The sequence below is a fragment of the Etheostoma cragini genome, chromosome 24 (assembly GCF_013103735.1).
Source record: "Etheostoma cragini isolate CJK2018 chromosome 24, CSU_Ecrag_1.0, whole genome shotgun sequence".
NCBI classification, from domain to species: domain Eukaryota; kingdom Metazoa; phylum Chordata; class Actinopteri; order Perciformes; family Percidae; genus Etheostoma; species Etheostoma cragini.
Genome location: NC_048430.1, coordinates 5311246 through 5333927, shown reverse-complemented (window position 1 = coordinate 5333927; position 22682 = coordinate 5311246). Strand labels below are relative to the sequence as shown.

Below are 22682 nucleotides of genomic sequence, written 5' to 3'. Positions count from 1 at the left end.
ATCAAGTTAAGAATTCATCCCTCCATGTAGCCAGGTTGGCTCAGTGGTAGAGCAGGCGCACATGTACTGAGGTTTATACTGTACCTTGACCCATATGTCCAGGGTTTGAATCCAATGTGCGGATTTCCTGCATGTCTTCCCTCTCTCTCTCCCCTTTCTCAGCTAACTGTCCTGTCAAACAATCAGTAAAGAGGCGGAAAAGCCCAAAAATTATTCTTAAAATCAAAAGAAGAATCCGTTCCTCCATTAGCTTTTACTGTCTTATCTTTGAGGGTCATGGGGCGGTGAGAGGAGGTGTCACAGATAAACTGTGGGAAGTTTATCTTTGTGTCGGCCATTGATGGAACCTGCATGTCTTTGGAATTTAGTCATCCTACATGCAAAGTCTATGGCAGTTTTAAGTGAGGAAATCTTCTTAGGCAAGTAGGAGGCTCAGTCTGGTTGTAAAAAACAACTGAAACGTCTACAGCCACACTGTGTGAAATCAAGTTTGTCGTGAAATTCGACAAGCAGAGAAAAGTTTCAAGCTCTTTCTGTGGAAAATGTTCAGAAGACAGCAGTTGTTTCTGAAATGACAGATTAGTGACACTTGTTTCTTGGAATTAGAAATTAATTGCCATGCATTCTTGAATCACAGCTCCTAAGACCTTTGGAGACAGTCTAACCTCAGTTATTTGGCTTTGTTGATGTTACACTGCAAAAAATAAAGGCTTCCTCTCATGCGTCTGTCTGGACAGCATGATGTAATGGGACAAAGTTTTCTGGGTCACCGGTATGGTTGTTGTGTGACTGTTAATGTGTATGGACATGTCTCTGTGTACATTTTTTGCTTGTTGTTGAAATATACATATTTTTTGACATTTGATTGTCAGAATGTTCTTGGTGACTTAAGTGTTTAGGAGGTGGGTGTCATTGGTATGAAGGGGGGACATTTGGGGTACCATGATGGAAACCTTCATATACTGTATGTTGGATTTTGCTCTGTGACGAAGAGAAGCCAAGTTACTGCATAAGTTGAATTCCCACTTTACATTTAGAGGCCCCATGCAGTACGGCTTTTTTTGGCACGGATGCCAGTTGTAATCGCTCAATCTCTCTTTTAACATTCCAGGATTGATAGAATGGCACAGTATTTTTCTGGGAGTGGTTTCTCCGAAGCCTGTGCATGTGTGTGTGCGCGTCCGTGTGTGTGTGAGCCAGTTCTCAGGGTGCTGACATAGAGCGCTCATACTGCAAAGAGTTCAATGGGAAAGTAATTCCCTTGGGGCTACTAGCGCAAGCATTTTGACTGATGAAGTGCACACACACAAACCCATGACGATGTATTGAATGTCTATCTGTGTTAATAGAGGCACTCTGAATTCAACAATTCTATTTCATAACTGGAAATGGATCAAAAACGATTGACTAAACGATTAGACAATCAATGAAAATTGATTCCTTTACGCTCCTTTTAAGCAAAACATCTCCAATATTTGCTGGTTTCTTTAAAAAAAATGATGAAAATAATTATTGGTTACATTTCTAAAAACTAAAAAAGCTTGTGGTAGTCAATAACATCTACCAGGATACACACATAGTATATTTGACTCAAAGGTTACCCCATTTGGTAACATTTGCAGTATGCATTCAGTAAGAAGCAACCACACCTAAGGACATTCGACACAGTGCATACACACTTGGGAAGCCATTGGGAGATTGTATTTTTGTCAGTGGACTCCTGCAGGCTGCCTGCACGGAGGATGGTGGGATCTGGAAGAGGTTGAAGGTGAGGTAGCATGGATCTCTCCATCCAATCAGTTCAGGAATTTGATATTGCTTGTGATAGACTCAGAGAAAAATGAATACGTGATTCACGGTCAGATCACTGTATAAAGAGTTCTGAGTATGTTTCCTGAATGGCTGGAGCCGGTTACTATCACAGAAAAACATCTTTTTAAACAACTTAAGTGCAGAATACCAAATAAATAAATGTTAATTTGTTAAACTTAATCAGTATCTTAATTAAACATTGATTGATGATTGGGAAGTGTGTTTTGTTGACTAAAAGTGAACCTCTGGTGGTTGAAAGATTGCATTTGTCATCTGCTTAGTTCTCCTTGCCAGTGGTCAGGCTACTGCTGAGTTGTGACCTTAATTTGAGTTTCAAATCACTCCATAACACAGATGAAGGCCTACTCCCATTAACACACACATGCATGCGGGTCAAGGACTGCAAGTAGTGATTGCTCAGACCGTCTCCACTGCTGCCAAGAGGCCACAATCATTTCTGTCTCAGTTCAAGTGGAGCAAGCAATGCATATTTCCACATATTTATGCTAAATATGCACATGATCCCCACAGCACCTTTAAATCTGCTCACGTACAACACTCCCTAAGAGTGCTCTACTCTCTATACAGGATTAGTAATGATTAACCAGCTTCATTAGATCAGCTGGCTGGGCTGGTAATGGAGAAAAGAGGAGAATTTATAGACTTGTATGCTGTACAGTAAAATAGGGCTTGATTTGTGTGTGTCTGTCCATCTAAAAAAGGGAGATGAAATGCTGGAAGACATATTGGCCAACGAGAAAGGACAATAGGTAATAGATAAGGATGCAGAAGTGTGTGTTTGGGGTTTGAAATTTGGGTTTATGTTTCCTAAAGAAAATGGAATAATAGACATTCTATAGTAAGTGCTTATTAATTAATAATCTATAACATTTAATTTAAGGAGGAGAAAAGGTATCTTTCCTGCAACTTATTTAGTTGTATTGACTTCCTATCAGGCTGCATATGGCCTCAACAACCTCTACCAGAGGTAGAGGACTAAAACAGATCACCAAGCAATTACAACCATACTGTGTACGCACTGTAAAAACATGGCCTCATCTTGACCATGAATACAAAATTCCTTTGGAGCACATCAAACGGAAACTGTAAAACTGGTAGGGACAAAATGAGGATTTAAACCTCCCCATTCCCAAATTACAACCTTGGATATGGATGGAAGTGCAAAAAGCAGATAAAGTAGGATGTAGAGTGAACAGTGAAGTTATCCATTGTTTTGTGATCCTGCTCCTTGATCGTCCCAAGCTATTTGAAGGTTTCCCAACACACCTTTTTAGGCAAATCAATGAGTTTAGGCAAAGTAGGACAGACTACTGGCATGTTACTAGAAACACAGATATACTCTACTCCACCTCACCCTGGTTTTCCTTGATGGACAAGTTAACGTCATTGTGAGCAGATAATTCCGCATTGTGGCTTTGTACTACATCACTATAGGAAATATTTCACTTGTCTATATGACAGATAGTCATTTAAGATGTTCTTCATTGAGCAATCACTAGTGTATATAAAGCAGAGTGTTACGGACATTTTAACGTGAAGCTTCACAGTTGAGCTGTGATGTTTCACTTTACATAATTCACGCCTATCCAGAAAAAACTGCAGCATTGAGGCATAGAAAACCAACACTGAGACAACAGACAAATCTGTCATATTTACTGTAGAAAGGTTATGACAACTTCTAATAGACTGACACTGTAGCCGTTATTTTGGCCAGAATCGGGGAAAAGGTTAGTAGAGCCTGTACACAAACTTCAAATGCTAGTTCTTCAGCACACACACAGTCTTAATACTTGAGGTTAGTATGCATAAAGTTCAGTGTTGCAAACAGGAGTATACTGTCTGACATAAACCCAGTCTGCCAATGACAGCCGACCCACACATTGCTTTCCCACCGCCCCCCAATTAGCTCAACTTCTCCCTCTACTATCAACTGGGGAGTTGATACAATACCTAACTGTCTTTGCGTTTGCAGCTTATGTAACCATTATGCAAGATCTCAAGTCTTCAAGGTCAGACGTCATTATTGCTATGGGCTGTTCATATTAATCTGTCTTTAAAATGTTTGAAGTTTTTCCAAGGCTTTAGATGTGCCTGCCAATGATGGGTGGGTGGGCGGGGGGGTCGGGGGGGTCTCATTCTTGGGACTAAGCCAGAAGCCCTCATTAAATGCAAATGCAGAATAAAAACTATTTGCAGTGTAAGATGATACTTGTCTGCTTATGCTAATTTTTTCAATCCTTTATTTCCTCACTAATGTGTGAAGCCCCCAAACATTTATTGTTAATCTAAATAACAAGACCCAAGTCACAAATGTTGGGTTGGATGGTTTTTATTTATTTATTTTTTGTTTTATTGTATTGGTTATTGTATCCACAAGAAATAACAATACATATTTAAAAACATGATGAAGTGAACATGATTAAGTGTGGAAATCAAAACACAAGTTGTTCTGACAATTATGCTTAGCCAAGGTTGGCATTTCGGTTCCTTTTCAAAAATCTGATAAATGTTCATCACAATATTATGCTTAAGTAAACATCCCCTACGTTAGAATGTGATTGTACAGATTGGCCTTCAATGCATGCTGGGAACGACAAAACTGGCTGAAAGTTGTGTAACTTGGCTAATTTGTGAGAGTGCATTTTTTCACTACTGATTTTATGGAGGTGTATATTTATCACAGTATATGCAGCCTTTTCTCGGCCAGACCAAATGCAACTTATGTAACAATAATATTGTTTTAATTCCCATAAAGCACCATAATTATACCAAGCAAAAATACTTATTGAACCCAGCTGGAACAACACGTTTGTTACATTACTATACAACTTACTGGAAAGGGACATATGATGCTCATTTTTAGGTTCATAATTTTATTTGTATTTCAAGTTGAAATAAAAACTTGATTTTTCTCATACTGACGGAATATACTGTACCTGTATCCTTGTCATTAACTAATAGATATAGAGACTTATTTTAGGGTAAGTTAACAAAATTACTTCTGTTATAGCTGCATACATACACAACCAGTTTGTCTAAATCACAGCAGTTGGCCATTGCTTTGCATTGATATGGTTAGTATGATAGTTGCATTTACAACCACAGTAGTGGATTTTCTTCACATAATATGCCATTTGCATAACCTTCCATACTGGAAGATGATAACCTCACATTTTACAACCAAAGATTAGCTTAATAATGCTGAATAGCTTTCATATTGGGTTGTGTAACTTGTATGTGGATACAGGGATCCAAAATTCAGTGGTTGCTGCAGCATAAAAGGACAATGAAAAACAGGTGGAGAAGCCTAATAAGCGTTACTATGTGGCATATACAACACAAACACACACACACACACACACACAAACAAGTGAGGGTGGTCACTAATTACAAGCAGATGTGAACCTTGAGGAGGTTTTAGATCACTGAAAGAAATGTATTACATGCATGCATGAAGCCAACCTGTAAAATACAAAAAAAAGTTTTGAGATATAGTACTGCATTCCTGTGGATTAGTGTTGTGGCACAGAAACACTGCTCAAGGGTCATTTAAAGCCAGCTGCAACACAAAATGGAAAAAAAAACAAACCACAAGTACAATGTGAAGAATTTTGGAATGTTCCTTTAGTGTCTGTAGTCACTATAAGTGATCTCTTCCTGGTCCTCTGATACCTTCCTGGAACACACATCATTCTTGAATGTAGTTTATAGAAAGCTAGCGATCGTGATTTTGTCATTATAGATTTGTGACAATGCAATGCATATGGTTGAAGAGAACAGCTGTTAATCAGAGATACAGTAGTGTCTGGATATTCAGAACATTAATATATCAGTAAACAACTATTTCCTGTATAGATATAGTGGAGTAATGGCGTCCTGAGCGGAGAATGGAGTCACACTCCCTCTGTGTGGGTTGTAATCTGAGATTCTCTGGTTCTTTGTTTTGTTAGCTGGTCCGGCTTTGTGTGCACGTTAGTGCATGTGAGTGGTATCTGACGCTCAGGACCGGGAAAAGCGTTTATATTTAACAAGTTGGGAAGCGGTGTGGGAGAGCCCTGCATATCTATCATACATATCATGTCTGTTGTACAGCCCCTTTAATTGGCTACCTGTGTTATCCTTCCACCGGCAGATTTGTCATCTTCAGTCCATCCCATAGTTGACACTTTTCACTCAGAACTACAAATGTCAACATCATGGTAGCAGAAGAGGATAAGTCGTTTAAGGCATGACCAAATCCACTTTTGCTAGTTTGACGGCAGGAAAAAGGGTCTGTGTGCCGGGCGCATGGTTCAAAAGGTTTGGTACTTAGTGTCTTAAGTAATCATAGGTGTGTTTTGGACGTAACATGCAATCAACCAATCAGGGTCTCATCACTCATTCCTTTTAAAAGCCAGGCGCGTTTGTACCTGTGCTGCTGCGCTTCCCTGTGTGTGTGTGTGTGTGTGTGAGTGAGTGTGTAACAAGCATAGTGTGTGCACGCATTGCACAAGCCTAGGTGCATTTTGCTAGTGCACTGTTAAAATATTATTGACCTCAGACCAGGTTTTTGTTGGTAAATGGCGCGATCCCGTTCTGCTGCCGCAAGATAGCAACACACCTCCCTACAAGACCAGCAGACCCATGGGCGCACAGAGGGGCGCAGATGCATTTGCATTTTTAAACAACTAGGGCGCTGGAGAGGAAATTAACAACTGCAGTGGACTTAAAATAGCAAAGACACTTGCGTTGGTGCTTGCGTCACGCAGCACCGGGTGCAAGATAGGGCCCATAGTGTGCATGCATATATAAACCTGATTTATGGTTCTGTGTTGAATCTATGCTGTAAATACCTAAGTATGTACGCATAGATACGGACCCTATGCCATAAATTAGCCTTTACTATAGAGGAGGAGGGAATCTTTTCTCTTGCCCTCTCTCCCATGTCACAAACACAGTCATACAGTCACATGCGTATGACCAGATGTGGACAGACTTTTTGCAATGCATTGCAATGGCGCTCCAGGCCAATTATGGTCCTACTGCTGTCTGTCTTTTTCTGTTTTATGGACCATGAGTCTAATAATAATGGCTATCCATCTATCTGTCCATCCATCTATCCATCACATGTAATATTGTGTGGGAAAGGGGCAGCTGTAATGTTTATTATTGGCTACAATAAGGCATGGTCCTGTCAATTAGTCAAAAAAGACAATAATGATCCAGGACAATCACATCACACAAGTGGCAATGAAAACACAAACATATGCTGCATAACGGTGATGATACACATTATTAACAAAGTTAAAGAAGAGAATAAATCATTCAATAGTCATTTTACTTGGGAATGAGTCACATCACAGCAGGATCTTCCCCGGTGTGTGTTCCAGGTGCGTTACCATAGTAATATTTCTCTCACTTCCTGGCTCTCATGCTTGTCTGTGTATGCGTTGCCACGGAAACTGACATATTCCTTTGCGCCATCATTCCTTTGTCGAACACAAACAACATGCTGCAGTGCACCTCATGTCCAAATGGCTTTAGTCATCTAACTGCACAGTGCCGGTCACGTCAGCAGAGTCATCAATCGGTCAGCTGTGAGCAAAAAGCAACAGGAACAATGACAACAAAGTGTTGAATCCCATGTTTAGTAGAAGCTTTGGACTAAGGCTATACGTAACATTTTGTATACATAACATGCACTGGTAACACTATAAATGGTCTTACACCCGTGCACTTCCCACCAAGCTGTTTGGCTTTGATTGACTGCACACTTGTCTCACTCTTTGCATTCTTTTATCCAGCATGTCTAATCCTTTTCTTTCTCTTTCTTGCAAAGCATGTTCATGATTTATTGGGGGTTATTTCTGCTAATGCAAAATTGCATTAAGTGTAGCAAACTGTCAGAAAATCCCATTTGTTGAAGCTGGGATTATGTGATTAGATCTGCTCAGCCATTCCAGCGAACAGCACACAGTATGTGGGGGGTTCGATATTTCTAATAAATACAGAGGAAAACAGATGATGGCAGTTGTGTGAAGGCATAGCAACCAAGTGTTTTTTGGACACAAACATTAGGAGAAATGATGGTGACGGTAGCTGTGTGGCTATTCAAACAGTGTTACATCTCACTAAGCGTCCACGTCATACTGAGGTCCAACATAATGAATGTTTATATGTTCCAAAGGCATTCAGTGTTACTGTGGCTTGACATGTGAGCAGTGAATGAATGAATGGATGGATTTTGAATGGGATTTAAAATAGGAGATTGGTTGATGAAAATGTCATCCAGCTCATTAACTCCAATGATCCAGCCAAACTAATTAGCATTTACTATGATATATAATAGTAGCTGAGAATCATTATCTCGAGAGTGAGAAAATGAGCACTTGATTAGATGACTGTTATTGGATGTGAGCAGTTTTCTTACTGGGGTGGATGAGTCATGAAAACATGAATCTCTACTCCTAATAATTTTAATCGTGAACTCAAAATGACTTCTCCATGGCAATAACCTTCTGTGTTTGTGTCTGCTGCTCTTAAGGCCAGGCTTGGATGTCTGACGAGGTAAACTTGGCCTTCGATTCTCAATGCTTGATGGCCAAAATGAATCCCAAATCATCGTTTATTGCTCCATTAAGTGGAGTAAGATTTTGAGTAATTTAAAATTGGCTCCACACACACACAGCATCATGTTTGAAACTAAAAAATTATTTACCGACTTATTTTGTCTTTCTGGTGTTGGACAGGGCCGTTGCTAACACATTTTATTCTGGCGATTGGGGGGGATTCATAGCAAACTGTGGAAAAGTTCTATATGTTCTCCAAAAATATAAAAAAATATATAAAAAAAGATCAGTGCATTTAGACTCAAGTAACATAAATTTGACTAATTACAGGCAGAACAAGAGAGTCTGTATCTTGAGTGTGGAGATGGCTTCCAAACCGAATTGAAAGATTGTTTGCATAACATTTTAAAAATCACAGAGGCCTGCAACTACCACCAACTAGTTTCTTTTCACATTAAAAGTTGTTGCGGATTTCAATGTGTGAAACTACAAAATTCACATTTGCGACAGCTCTGGTTTGGACACATTGCTCTGCATTGTTAGCTAAAGAGGTAGTGAGACACTAAACAGAGGTATTGTGGTGCATACAGACAACAAGTCCAACCACGATAAATGAGCAGTGGAAAAAAAAATCCATCAGAGGGATGACACGGTGGTTGCAGATGTGGTGCGCCTTTTTGACCCCTTCAAAGCACACATGACAACAAGTTATGTGTCATCATTCAACAAGGATCTACTTTGTCAAAAGCTAAACTGGGCTTTCAGCGCATTGTTGCCAGAATCCAACTGTGATCCCAGGTTTTACCCTTTCACTCTGTCAGCATTCCACGGTTTCATAGGTTGACACTTAAGAACTGAAGCTCATCCATCCCCTTCAAAAATCCTGCTGGGCAGAACCAGCTCGACCGAGTAGACGCCTCTTATTTAACTTTTCCAACTGTTTGTCTTTGCAGTGTGTGTGTGTGTGTGTGGGGGGGGGGGTACAGGCATGTGTGTGGTGTGTGTGTAACCCTCAAGCTGTGTGTGAGGTCAAGCGGCAGGGAAAAGGGCTTCCTCAGCCAGCGATAAGGAATGGCATACACACAAACAGCTGTGTGGATAAAATGCTCTATTAAAGGGGGGCAACATGCAACTTGCTTTACGCTGGACTTGTGACAGTGTCACACACACACACACACACACACACGCCAGGTTGCCTGTGTCCACATCTTGTTTTCCTATGGCTGGATGACAGCTCTGTTGCTCCACTGCACTTGAGTGCGATCAAATAACAAGAGCGGGAGGAATGACTGAGAAAATATTCTTATAGAGGCCAAATCACAAACAGCAAAATGACAGTCTTCAGTGCATCTCAGAGAAACCCATTTTTCCACAAGACATAAGGAATGAACATAATTCAAGAGATGACATGATACAATTCTATTTTTGTTCAAGATATAAACTGATGTAAAATGGTTTATCTCTTCTTGCAGCAGCACAAAATAAAGATAAACACAGACACATTAGAGTACACTTGTAAGCCCTCTGTCTGGATAAGGCATTAGATAAATTGCAGCAAGGTCTCCTCTTTCTCTCTCTCTTCCCCCAAACATCTCCCTCTTCCTGACCTCTTCTCTCAGTAGACACAGAGGAATGCATGACCAGAGGACTCAAGTGTTCATCAAAGCTAAAGCAGCTCTCGCGGTATCCCGCAATTCATTACATTTCACCACAATTCGATTCCACCTTGATCACAGATTAAGGCAAAACTGTAAAGTAAACCTGTCGGCGGCTGAAAAACGAGTGCTTTCTATACGCTCTGGCCACATAGTAACCACATCTCCTCCTCCACATACACTACGTACTCTTAATGCTGCTTTACGTGTGTGGAAAGCACATTGCAAATCCCTCAGTGCAAGGCCACTTCATGTCCTCACTTGCTCCTTTTTGTCTTTAGCATGTGCTGTCTTTCTGTTTGTCTGTGTAGCTTATACTTGGCTCATGTTCTACTCTTGTGAAAGTAAGTGCACAAATGATGTTTTGCAGACTTTTCATATGTGTTCCATATCTTTTCCAACTGGTTGTACTACATTAAGCTAATCTAATCTACTCCCAAACTCATTGTCTATGAGAATCAAAAAAAAAAAAAAGTTGACCCAAAGAATGCAGAGGCCAAGGGTTCACTCAGTTTCACATGCATCAAGTCCAGGGAACCTCAATGTTCTGTTGAAGATTGGCTGGGAAGAGTGTTTATTACATCACATCATACCTACCATACATTCTATTTATGTGTTGTATGTTCTAATAATCTTATCATACTCTTGTCTACGCCAGGGTGATTACACATGGAGCAGCCTGTCGGGGCGGAGCGTGCGTCTCACGCCTGTTGCCATCCAAAGTCTGTCTGAGCTGGAGAGGGCCAAGCTGCAGGAAGTAGCCTACACCCGTTTACACCAGGACTATGATCTGGGATGTCAGATAACCATGCCAAAAGGTGGGAGAATATGTGTATGTTTTTACAAATATTGTAGACCTGAGTTAAACGCTTACATAATCTTAATGTTTGATAATTCCGGACCGGTAGGATTTACTTCAGATATCAGCTTTTCAAGACGCTGACATTTGTTTGACTTTTAATCGTGACATCTGGGATTGACTCTGGAACTGTTCCATGTTCAAAACGCTACTCGTTTGATGTTCCTAACCCGGGTTTGCTGTGCAAATTTGCACTACTTTCAAGTGTCCTATAAAGTAAAGCCAAAGCTCGAGCCCCTGACCACTTCCTCTTACCGTCTCTCAAGTAAAGTCATGTATGGTTTATGTTTGGGGAAGTTGTGACAACACATGCTTTTAGATGTAAACCACACCTCACATTGGGATCGGGTGCTTCCTGTTGACCCCCCCTCTCCATAACGACACGCGACTCCCTTTCCGCTGCAGTTGGGGGTGAGAGTTATCACCAAGATAGTCACTACTCTATTAAAAAGTCCGTTATGTTGCAAAAGAAGGCCGTATTTGTCATTGTGGTCCTATCTTAAAGAAACACAACTGTATTTTGGTCTTGTAAACCAAACCATTACATGAATAAGGGTTTGGAAAATGACAAAATTAGACAAATTAATCCAGATATAGCAGATGGGGCAGAGCTCTGTACTGGAACTGGTTAAGTTGGTGGTTTTTCCTACAGGGTCCGCCCATGCTAAAAATGTCTACATCAACAGTTTATAGAAAAGGAAAATACACATTATCCCACTCAATTGAATTCAAACACATGGGCAAAATATAACAAGTTAATAACCTTCGTAATTTTGGTATTGGTACTAATACTGACATGCACAACATATTCAAAAGCAGATTTATAGAAAGGGATTTTTTGGTTCCATACAACATGACACAAACAGTCAAACGATCAATGGAGTACTCCAGTGATGTAGTATTAGGCTAGTAGTATCAGAAACCAGCAGAAGTGAAATTAATCCAATTTTTACTCCCTTGTAACCTCCAAAAACTCTGGATCAAACATTTCCCACAATGCAACTCAATAACATCTTCTGTTTACAGGTTTCCCTTTACAGGTAAAGGCCTATGTCTTTTATCCATGCTCCTAGTTTGTAATACAGGCTTCTTGTTAAAGAATTGAAAACTTTAAACTGAAACATCATCAGTTATGTTCTAAGACTTAAGTGTTGATATTATGCTTTTTCCCTTTCCTTCATTGTTTTATATATCTTTTTTGTGCTCATAGGTTTACAAAGTAAAAAAGCCCAAAGTCCCCCCCACAGGGACTTACCTCCAACAGAAAACACTGTTAACAAACTGCTCCAAACAGCTATACTGTAGTCCAGTCTTTATTTCCGTGATGTCAGTTTGTAACACGCGTAATGCTCGCCTAGACAGTAGCGTGCACAGCCTCATGCTCTGCTTCTGACTGGCTAGTAGTCACTGTAGTAGTGTGACTCCCAACAAAAGATAGAATTAACGTGTGATGTCTCACTCCATAGCTAAACCAGAGAGCTCAACACACAGGGTGAAAAGAGGAGCTGCAGCAATGTGTAGCACAACAAAAAAATTGTGTTTTGTTAATTAAATTAAACCTTGTAAACACAATTATGAACCTTTAAAGAAGGTCTCTCCAGAGCCTCAGAAGACATATGCAACGTTTTTCACAGGGTGAGCAGGACTCCCCATGATAAGTAAACTGATTTTTATGTAAAATTATAAAAAACGCAAAGACAGCCAGACTAACTTGGACTTGCTTGTTTACAACCAGTGTTCATCGGAACTCCTGTTTCTTACCACTACATATTTCTTTATAGTGTCATAGCCGTTTCCAAACCTTAGCAATTGGTTTAATACAAGTTCATAATCAATAACAATGATGGCCAAAAGTGCAAAAACAGACGCATACAACTTTACTAATTTTACCTTTAGTTAAAGATCTAGCCTTGCTATTAGAATGGTCTGTTCGTGTTTACACGGATGCACATTACTTGCGCACAGTGTGCAGCACTTTTTCCCTGCACTGTCTAGGAGTGGAGAGGCCGCCATAGCAGCAGTATAGTGCAGCCGGTGGATTATCCAGGGCCTTGCATTCCAGCTGAAGGTTAAACCTCTCCCCACCATGATTTAATACGTACTTGTCTGTGTTGCTTATGAATACCAGAGCCCCTAACGGCCGCCATGTGCGAGCTAGGGAAATATTTCAACTCGTGTGTAAGTTTTTTTGTGTGTGTGCGCGCGCCATTTCAGCTCCGCTAATGTGGGCTTTCAGCCCTGCTGTTCCTCATATTTATCCGAGTGCCAGTGATCATGTTTCTTCAAGAACGAAAAACAGAATAATTAGAGATAGAAGCGATAGAGAAGGAGAAAGAGGGATGGGACGAGGGTGTGATTAGACAGAGACTGGTTGGGAGTTGGACCGGGTAGGTTTTGGAGGTTCGGAGGGGGATTTCCTTACGGCTTGGAGAGCCATCTGTCAACAATCCAAACCATTTCCTTTTGCCGCTTCTCCTTATTCTCTCTCGCTGCCCGTACTCTCCCAACATCTGCTTTATTTCTCCCATCTCACACCACCTCCTCACTTATTCTTCTCTAAGAGAATCTAAGATTTCCCCTCGTATCCTTCTGCCTCCAAGCTGCGGTTTTCTTTACAGCTTGGAGTCTGAAAAGCACACCCACGGTTGTCATTTATCAGTACAGTGGCAATTTATTGATTATCATAGAACAGCAGCAATGTTGATCTTGTTCAGATTTTTCAGATGGTTGGACACTAAGCCTGCTCCTTGACGTAAAAGGCTACTATTGAGCGTGTTTTTGGGGCTGAATAAAATACCAGAACCCTGCAAGTGACTCATTTAATACAGCTGAGAGGAACATCTGGCGGTTCAAACTGGGGTTACTAAGCCAGCAGATGAAAGCAAAAACTCACTGATGGATTCACAATGATCGGGTGTGTAATGGAGTTGATTTTGGATACCAAAAAAAAACAAAAACAAACAGCAAAGCAACAAAATGATGGCATTAAAAGCTGCTGAGTTTTCACAGACCGTCATCCTGACGCGACACTTAAAGTTACGTGTGCCATGGTTGCTAGATTTCCCTGAGCATTAATCAGCAAGTTCAGGAGTCGTTTGTCAAGTTGACAAGTGGCCCAACACACACACACACACACACACACACACACACACACACACACACACTTCCAAAACTAAGAAAATCCTTACAACATATTAGCCAATGTAGATAATCATTTTAATATGCTTTTCTGCAGGCTAATACCATAGCTGAACCTGTCTGATGTTTCAGTTAAATGGATTTGAGTTCACAGACAGCTTTCCCCCCGTGGTTGATTTATGTCTGCATTCCTGACATCAGCTCATTATATATATATTAAGCAAGATAAGATATGGAAACCATTTGTTTCAGATTTATTTTCCCCATTTGTTTTCCGGCGCAGATGGACAGAAGAGGAAAAAGTCGCTGAGAAGGAAGTTGGACTCGCTTGCAAAAGAGAAGAGTAAAGACAAAGGTATGCCAAGTTCTTTTCACACTTTGCCAGTTCACAGGGTTCTCTGTCTCCTCTTTCAGTCCGTCTTTGTCACATCTCGGTCCCCTGCCAGCGAGACAGAGGGCCCGTCTGTGGACCCCGCCCCTCAGGCAGGTGAACAGCGGGGTTAGAAAAACATAGTTTCTGTTTACTGGGCTTTGACAGTTTATATTTAGCTTAAGTGGAGGGACTCCTTGTAAGGGGTCTGGCTCTGAGAAGGAGCCACTCTGCTGCACTAAGCAGAAAGGAGCCCAGTTGCTGAGAGGAGCAGAATGGAAAATGAACTGGGCTTTTCTTGTCAGATTTGTACTGATCCCAGGTTTTGTTTACAATAAATATACATGGCAATGTCAAATATACACACACTGGTGATGAAATCTGCTTAACCTACAATGTTCTCACGTAGTTAGTTAATGCAGTCCAAATTAGTAAAGAATGGCAATTATTTAGTTAAGTTGCATTGAGTGATGCAATTAAGACATTGAGCTATGAGAAGTATTCATAAACAGTTCATAGATGTAAAAAGCATGCATACATCCAACTCTGGCAAGCATGCAAAAAGTATGAAAAAAGTATCTCATGCAATCTGCATTATTTCCAGAATCATCAAAAAGTATAGTTTGATCGTATTTTCCTTATTGTCATCCTTAGAATTAACATTATATACTGCTCGAATGAGTATGAGAAAGCTGTGTTGTCTTAAAAGAAATGCACGTGCTTCGGCCAGCCTGATATTGTCAAGGGCAACTGTAAATATATTACTACAGTTGTTGAGGTAAACCATACATTTTCGGACAACTACTTTGAGTTCCATTATGTAACAGTTCTCTCAGGGTGCAGCTCCTGTGCAGACAGGAGTCGAGTGGAGGTGGGTTTCCCCTCCACTACATGCCTAGCTTTGCCCCTCCGGAGCAGATGGCTTAGATGTAGCCGAGGTCTAACATGCCAAATGATGGAAAATTAATTTTCTCCCAGGGTCCAGCCCTGCATTTCACTTTGAAGCAGGCACACTCGTTTCTCTGCAAGACCGAAACGGAGAAGAAAGGAGAACGCTGGCTCCTTCAATGCAGCCACAGACATCAGTCAAACTATATCTGCTAATAAGATGTAATAGTTTACGCTGCTTTAGGAACTTAATGGCTAATTCTTTTTTTATACCTCAGACAGTATCAAGCAAGTAAACATTTACAAATTAGTCTCTTAGTTTTTGGCACTTTCACTGTGTTATGTGTGGTAAACTCTACCCATCTGGCACTTTATGTGCATTAACACAAACATTTTGTATTATTTATAACTCTCCTGACTTTCTGCATGGGCATAGAACATATCCAGCTAGTACAGACACATAGCATGGACATAAATAAGAAATAGCTATAAAACAAATGTTGCTGAAAACCAAGATGGAAGCTGTAGGCCTGGAAAATGTAGATTTATGAAAATCTGACATGGTTTGATAAATGTGGTCTGGTCGTAGATGCACGTAAAGTGCTTTGCATTACGTTAGCAAAGCACTGTACATTAATTTGATCCAGATTTTTTATGTGCTGGTGTGTGTGGGGGTTACATAAGCCCTGTTAACAATGTGAGGCTGCAAAGCAAATTCGTTGTGTCACAGTGTTAGTGGTCATGTTGTTCATGCGCACAGCCCTCCACTTGTGGTTGTGGAATGTCACTCTCTCCCTCTCTCTCTCACACACGCACACACGGCCCAATATGACATCATTTCTCTCTGAATTGACCTCTCTACACTTCAGTGTTTGATTCCCCCAGCAGTAACACACATTTGCAAGTCCTTACAAGCAAGTTAATTGCCATGGCCTTGCTTCACCAGATTCTTCTGTAATCTCTTGCTCAATTTAAGAATATGCCTGTTGCAAGTTTTTTGTCAAAGCAAACTTCCAATCTGCCTCTGTCATATGTCAAAATGAGTGTAAATACAATGAAAAATATCTAGCCGTTACGTATGTGAACAGCTTCTAAAAATGAGCTGCATGGAGAACATGGCATTGCTTGTGCGTGCGAATAATCAAAGTTGTGTTATTTTGGTCAAAAGGCATTAGAATTAGTGCTCTGTCGGAGCCAGCTTTCTTTCTGTGATGTCTTATTTTGGAAAAAAGATGTGCTATAAGAGATTTAACTGACATAGTAGTAAACGTGTTGTGAGGATTTTATCAAATGTAAAAGGCGAGCTGCAGTAGAAGTTTAATTGGAGATGTGTTTGATGTTCCTCTTGCAAGACTCTAAGACCTATTTTTGGAAGTTGCTAATAAAGCGTTCCATTTCCTTCTTGTTCTTGGAGCTAACTAACTCACTTTTTGCATTCGCTGTTAAGTTTTCGTCCACAACAGTTAAATAAGTTTTTGTTCTGCACTCATGCCCTTTCTTTTGTGCCTCTTCCTTATCTCTTTCGTCCTCATCTTCTTTTCAATCAGAATGCGTACCCCAGGCCTTCAGTATAGTTCTCTCCCAGGTCATCGCTAATGACAGAACACACAGGCAGCGTCAGGACAGCTATCGTCAGGACCCTTCACAGCGCGAGGAGAACAAGGACTCCTCCGACCTTGTGTCGTCCATTTTACAGGTCTATCAAACTGAGATAATTACTTTTTTTAAAGGCCAAATTTTGTTGTGAATTATATAAATAGGACAAATTGTCCCATTTGTAGTATATGTTTGACAAGCCACTAACTCTTGGATCATCTCTCCTGCAGTTTGCCACCAAGCGGCCGTCCACTAAGGAGTTATCCAGCAGTAACTCCTCTTTGAGTTCCACATCCGAGACAGCCAATGAGTCAACTTCACCCAACACGCCTGAGGCTGCACCTCGAGCACGCAGGAGGGTGAGACAAAACAATACATTAATCCCGGTCTGAATACTCTCGCATTGCCAGACCTTCCATTTGTCGTTGTCGCTGCTAAGCGCCGGGCAAAGACATGGTGTTGCTGCAAAATAGACTTGGGAAGGAACTTGTTTTGGTTGAAAGTATGTTCAACAGTTGTTTTAGTCGTACAACAGAAAACTCCGATTGGACAGAGGCTCGCGATTTAGCGGCTGACCATAATCCTTCCAATTAGAGTTTAAAATGCCATAACAAAGGAAGCGGATGGTGATTATCCAGCGGAATTTCCGGCGGCACCTCAACAATCCCAGAAATAAAATTTCATTGATAAAGACTGCAGTCTGAGCTACAGACGTGGGACCAGATTTTTTTATTGAATTTATTTTTTCAGTGGAACCTGTCTGAATTAAATGCACTATTATCCTCCAGGGAGGCATGTCAGTGGACTCGATCACGGACCTGGACGACAACCAGTCCCGCCTGCTCGAGGCCCTGCAGCTCTCTCTACCGGCCGAAACGCCGAGTAAAAAGGAGAAGCACCGGGACAAAAGGCTGAGCCTCAATCCCATCTACCGCCAGGTGCCCCGGGTGGTCGATAGCTGCTGCCAGCACATCGAGAAATACGGTGAGCATATAATACTCCACCACCGTCGCCAACACACATGTAAAATCTATTATGTCGACAGGTGCTAGAGACAGCTATCAAGTTATTATTCTCTCTCCACTCAGGTTTGCAGACTGTGGGGATCTTTAGAGTGGGAAGCTCCAAGAAGAGAGTCCGGCAGGTGATGCCATTCAGAGTTTTGGTGATCGAGAGCAATGTCTGAAGTGACAGGGTTGGGTTCCTTACACCAAATCAAAGACAAATTTTGCTCTTCTCATATTCTTTTATGAAAAAAAAGTCAATAAAAAAACCTTTTCTATAAATCAATGTGCAATAACCAACACAGTTATCCATGGTGCCAAAGCAAACACACAAATACAAAGACACTTTATGAATATGTTTCTGAAAAAAACAAAACATTAATCCAACAGATCTGGTCCTAATGCTGTATTAGTTATTCAAGCAATGTATTTGTCATACACTGCAAGAATATCAAGGTTACACTTTATGGCTCATCCAGTGTGGGCAGCATCATTTCACTTGATCTTTTTATCTTTTTATTGCATATAACACTGTTTTCCACTTGTGGCTGTTACAGGGAACTAAACAAATATTGTTTATTGAGGGAAGGGAGGTTATTCATTCTCTAACGGGCACAAGCATACGCCTTTCCTTCAGCTAGATATCTCACTTGAATTATTAGATTTTAATGAAATATAGGACTGACCTTTAGATAAAGACATTCAATTTGTCTTGGTTTCATTGTGTAATCAATTCATTTGATTTAATCACTGTGTCCCTTTTAATGATTTGATCAGCTCTGCTCTTCCTGCCTTAAAAATAATATTTTGTTTGGCCTTTGAGTCACTGTGTGGGACTATACGCAAAGAGGAGTGTTACTTAGACCAAATTATTTCTTAACTTTCATATAAAATTTACAGTCGGAATAGGCTCCAATACCTAATAGTTAGGGTATTTATTATTTGAGGGACCACTCTACCCCATAAAAAGCCTCGTCTTTATTATAAAAGGCACTGAATGGTTTGTATTCACACTTCTGTACGTTATTCTTGACATTATCTACTAGACTTTGATGCAATCCAATGTCATCATGCATGCATTTTCCACCATTGTCAGCTTACTTTAAAATAAGAATGTTTCATCTGTAATGTTTCATTAAGATATTAAGATGCTTACTGGTAAAACTAGTTTGAGTGCAGAGTCTACCACGAGGACCAATAGGGTGTGAGTGCTTGTACTGTATGTGGAATACCTAGAATATATTGTCCATTGTTGGGTGTAGGATGTTTCTGAATGGCCCTTTTCCTCTTTTCTTTTGTCCCTGCTTCAGCTACGTGACGAGTTTGATCGCGGCATTGATGTCCAGCTGGATGAGGAGCAAAGCGTCCACGATGTGGCTGCCCTGCTGAAGGAGTTCCTTAGGGACATGCCGGACCCGCTCCTCACCAAGGAGCTCTACACAGCCTTCATCAACACCACATGTAAGCTTGATCTTCCCTTTCCCCCCCCTCTTTGCCTGACCTCCTTTCTTTTTTTCTTTAATGAACCTTATCCATCCTAATCTGTGTTGCAGTGTTGGATCCAGATGAGCAGCATACGGTTACCCAGCTGCTGATCTACCTGCTCCCAGCATGCAACAGTGATACGCTCCACCGCCTCCTGGAGTTTCTGTCCACTGTGACTGACCACGCCCATGACCGGCAGGACAAAGACAAACAAGAGGTGAGATCCAGCATGGATCAACATTACTCTATCAACAGGGAATACGACTTAAAGAGGTCCTTCTTCAAATCCAGGAATTAAGTAGCAAACAATAACATGAAAAAAAAACTAAAAAAAACACATCCAAAACAATCAAGTGCAAACAGCTTATGGGCTGCTTAAGCATTTTGTTGGATATGTTTTTCCACCTCATTGGGATCAAATTACAAAAGAAGTGATAGGGATCAACTTGTGTGGCTCAGGTCTCAGGGTGCTCTACTGCATGTCAAAAAAAGTTGTACAACGATTTCTGTGGCTGCTCGAATAAATTGCTCTTTAATCTCCAATCGAACTGTCTGCAGTCCAGTTGCATTGTGTGTAATGTAGCCGCCTGGTTTTGACCAGGAAAGAAAGCTTAGAATAAAAAAAAAAAAAAAAAAAGATATCTCTGGCTGACTGCATCAATTTCTATACTTAAAAAACTGTCTAGCATGAGCATGACAACGTTGTTCCACTGTTCCAGCACTACATTTGTACAATACTCAGTTGTGGGAACTCAACTTTATTTTAATGTCTCTGTATGTGTGTGGGGGATTGCAAGAGAGTGAGTGTGTTGTTCAAGTGTGAGAGAGAAAGAAGAGAGTGTGTGTGCAGATGGAAGTGTGTTCCTCGCCTTCGTGCATATACATGAGAATGGACTAAAAACATGACTCCAGTATCTGTGTCCGAGATCCTGACCGAGAGGAAGCCTGGAGCGTTTTTACACTCAGCAGGGAACGAGACATCAATACTTTTGGGCACTTGTGGCTCCTGTGACGAGTGAGAGAGGAAAAGGAGGAAAGTAAAAGTTGTGAAAGCTTTGAAGGGCTTGTAACTTCAGTTGCTAATTATGTCACACGATGTACTACACCAGTGATCAGCAACTGGCGGCCCGCGGGCCGAATGCGGCCCGCCAAGCCGTTCGTTCCGGCCCGCGATGGATTCCAAAATTGTGAGGATCAAAGAGAAAATATGTCGGCCTATTCTACACTATTAAAGCAACTAAAAGCAGCAAAAACTGAGTCTCTTCTAAGTAATCAGTGTGGTGGTGACGGCGCAGAGTGTATTCTTTTGCAACAGCAACAGTTTTGTTGCAAATTAGGCATAGCCTACTGGTGAGGCATTCCGGAAGGTTGGCATGATAAATGCGTACTTTTCAGTCCAGTCATCATTGAAGGACCTGTTTTCAATATCAACTTTGCGTTTCATAGCCTTTGAGAGTGCCATTTTACCTCTGTTAAGAGACCCTTTCCTGTCACTTCCTCGTTGTTTGTTTTTCAAGTGCTCGATAATTAAAATTGACTTAATTGAGTTGAGGCAAAAAAAATCTATCACCCCTGGTGGTTGTCTGTGGTATAGGTGATAGGAACCTGACTCAAAGGCCTTCAGTTTTGTAATGAAATGGAAAAAGTATTAACAATTAACATCAATCATAATGTTATACCAAAATTTGATTTTTTAATTAATTTTTATTTAAGGGTCCGGCCCCCAAGGAGACTGTCTGGTAAAATTCTGGCCCTATGACAAATATAGTTGATGACCCCTGTACTACACCATCACCCAATCCTAGCAGAAACAGATTCAGCTGTCATGAACTCTAACACTTTTAGTGTTACCAAACCCAATGTGCCAACTCTTTATGCATCTTTTGCTCAACGTGACAAAAACAGAGAGGGGGAGAGGTTACAAAAGAAACAGAATGTTGGGAGTGGTGAGAAAATCAATATGAAAGATGGAGATGTCAGTGGGAACTGCAGGAGTAAAGGGAGAGGGAGGAGAGAAATTGTCTCCAAGGAACATGGAAAAGCAGCAAAACTGTGTAATGTCGATAAAGTCCATCTATCTGGTTCTACAGCCTCACAGTGCTGCTAGCATGGCTGCTTAGTCTCGTTCCATGTGATTCTCCAAAGGTGCACACCTGGAAGTTCTGCTTCTTTCTCCCTGTGCCAGCACACGTCATTCTTTGTGCAATAAGGAAAACCATCAATCCATCAATCAAGGCATCCTCAATGGGTTACAGAGAAAGTGCCCGATTATCTACAGAGAAAGTGCCCGGTTATCTACTCTTGTCTGTCTAACCCAAACAGTAACATCTGGGTTGAAAAAGTGAAGCCAATGCCAAAGTGCCTTAAACCTGCCATCTATCTAATTTCCAGCAGGGGACAACTGCCCTGGCTCCAAAAAGAAGTCACAAGGAAAATTTCTCTTTTTACTTGATTCTCAGTAAACCTTTTTCCTAATGGGTTTATGGTCTCAATCACTCCTTTCAACTTGTCCTCAATATAACATGATGCTAATTTGGTCAATTGTGGTCCTATTTATTTTAAGAATGAACAAAGCAATAATACAAAGCAAGGTGTGCTTTAGGGCATGGTTGAATCAGAACTAAGGCTTATTAATAAATATATATATGGCACTGTGTACATGCCGGGAACTTGTTTTTGGGTGCAGTCGATGTTTTTATCTCAAACTTTGACCCTGTCACTGTGTTTTCACTACATCAAAGTTAATTGGAACATTTTGGTTGACTAAAAATGGCTAGTTTAGCATTTGGTAGCGCCTTGCCAACCAAAGATAGCTAGCTAACCGTGTCATCCTTCTCAACTATGCCCTCTTGTCCAAATTTGTTCACCTCTTGCTCCAAATTAGCAAAATGGGGATGGCTAAAATGCAAACTCCTGGTTTTAAAACGGCAGTCCACAAACCAATGGGCGACGTCACTGATGCTACGTCCATCATTCTTTAGAGATTGTTTATGGTCTGAATCCAAATGATTTGTTTCTCCAAATCCAGATCACAGGGAACAAGATGACATCGCTGAACCTGGCCACCATCTTTGGCCCCAACCTGCTCCACAAGCAGAAGAGCTCAGACAAGGAGTTCAGCGTCCAGAGCTCTGCCAGGGCCGAGGAGAGCATGGCCGTCATCGCCGTGCTGCAGAGGATGATTGCAAGCTACCAAACCCTGTTCATGGTCAGTCATTGGGCGCGTGTCTCCATTACTCATCCTCACTTCCTCCTTTCATTCTTCCACTCCTCTGCTAAACACTTACATGTCTTTCATTCATGCAC

At 41.0% G+C, this 22682-nt stretch overlaps 1 protein-coding gene across 4 annotated transcripts in view; it reads left to right on the top strand.

Annotated features, from left to right (window-relative positions):
• The window catches only part of LOC117939344 (rho GTPase-activating protein 6-like), a 69102-nt gene that overhangs the window by 43030 nt on the left and 3390 nt on the right, over window positions 1-22682 (top strand). For all 4 annotated transcript variants that reach the window (XM_034864599.1, XM_034864601.1, XM_034864602.1 and 1 more), the window contains 9 exons: window positions 10695-10854; window positions 14317-14388; window positions 16839-16987; window positions 17118-17246; window positions 17676-17871; window positions 17976-18031; window positions 19202-19352; window positions 19445-19593; window positions 22405-22584. In XM_034864599.1, coding sequence (XP_034720490.1) covers window positions 10695-10854; window positions 14317-14388; window positions 16839-16987; window positions 17118-17246; window positions 17676-17871; window positions 17976-18031; window positions 19202-19352; window positions 19445-19593; window positions 22405-22584 — 1242 coding nt within the window. The remainder of the gene's footprint in view (window positions 1-10694; window positions 10855-14316; window positions 14389-16838; window positions 16988-17117; window positions 17247-17675; window positions 17872-17975; window positions 18032-19201; window positions 19353-19444; window positions 19594-22404; window positions 22585-22682) is intronic.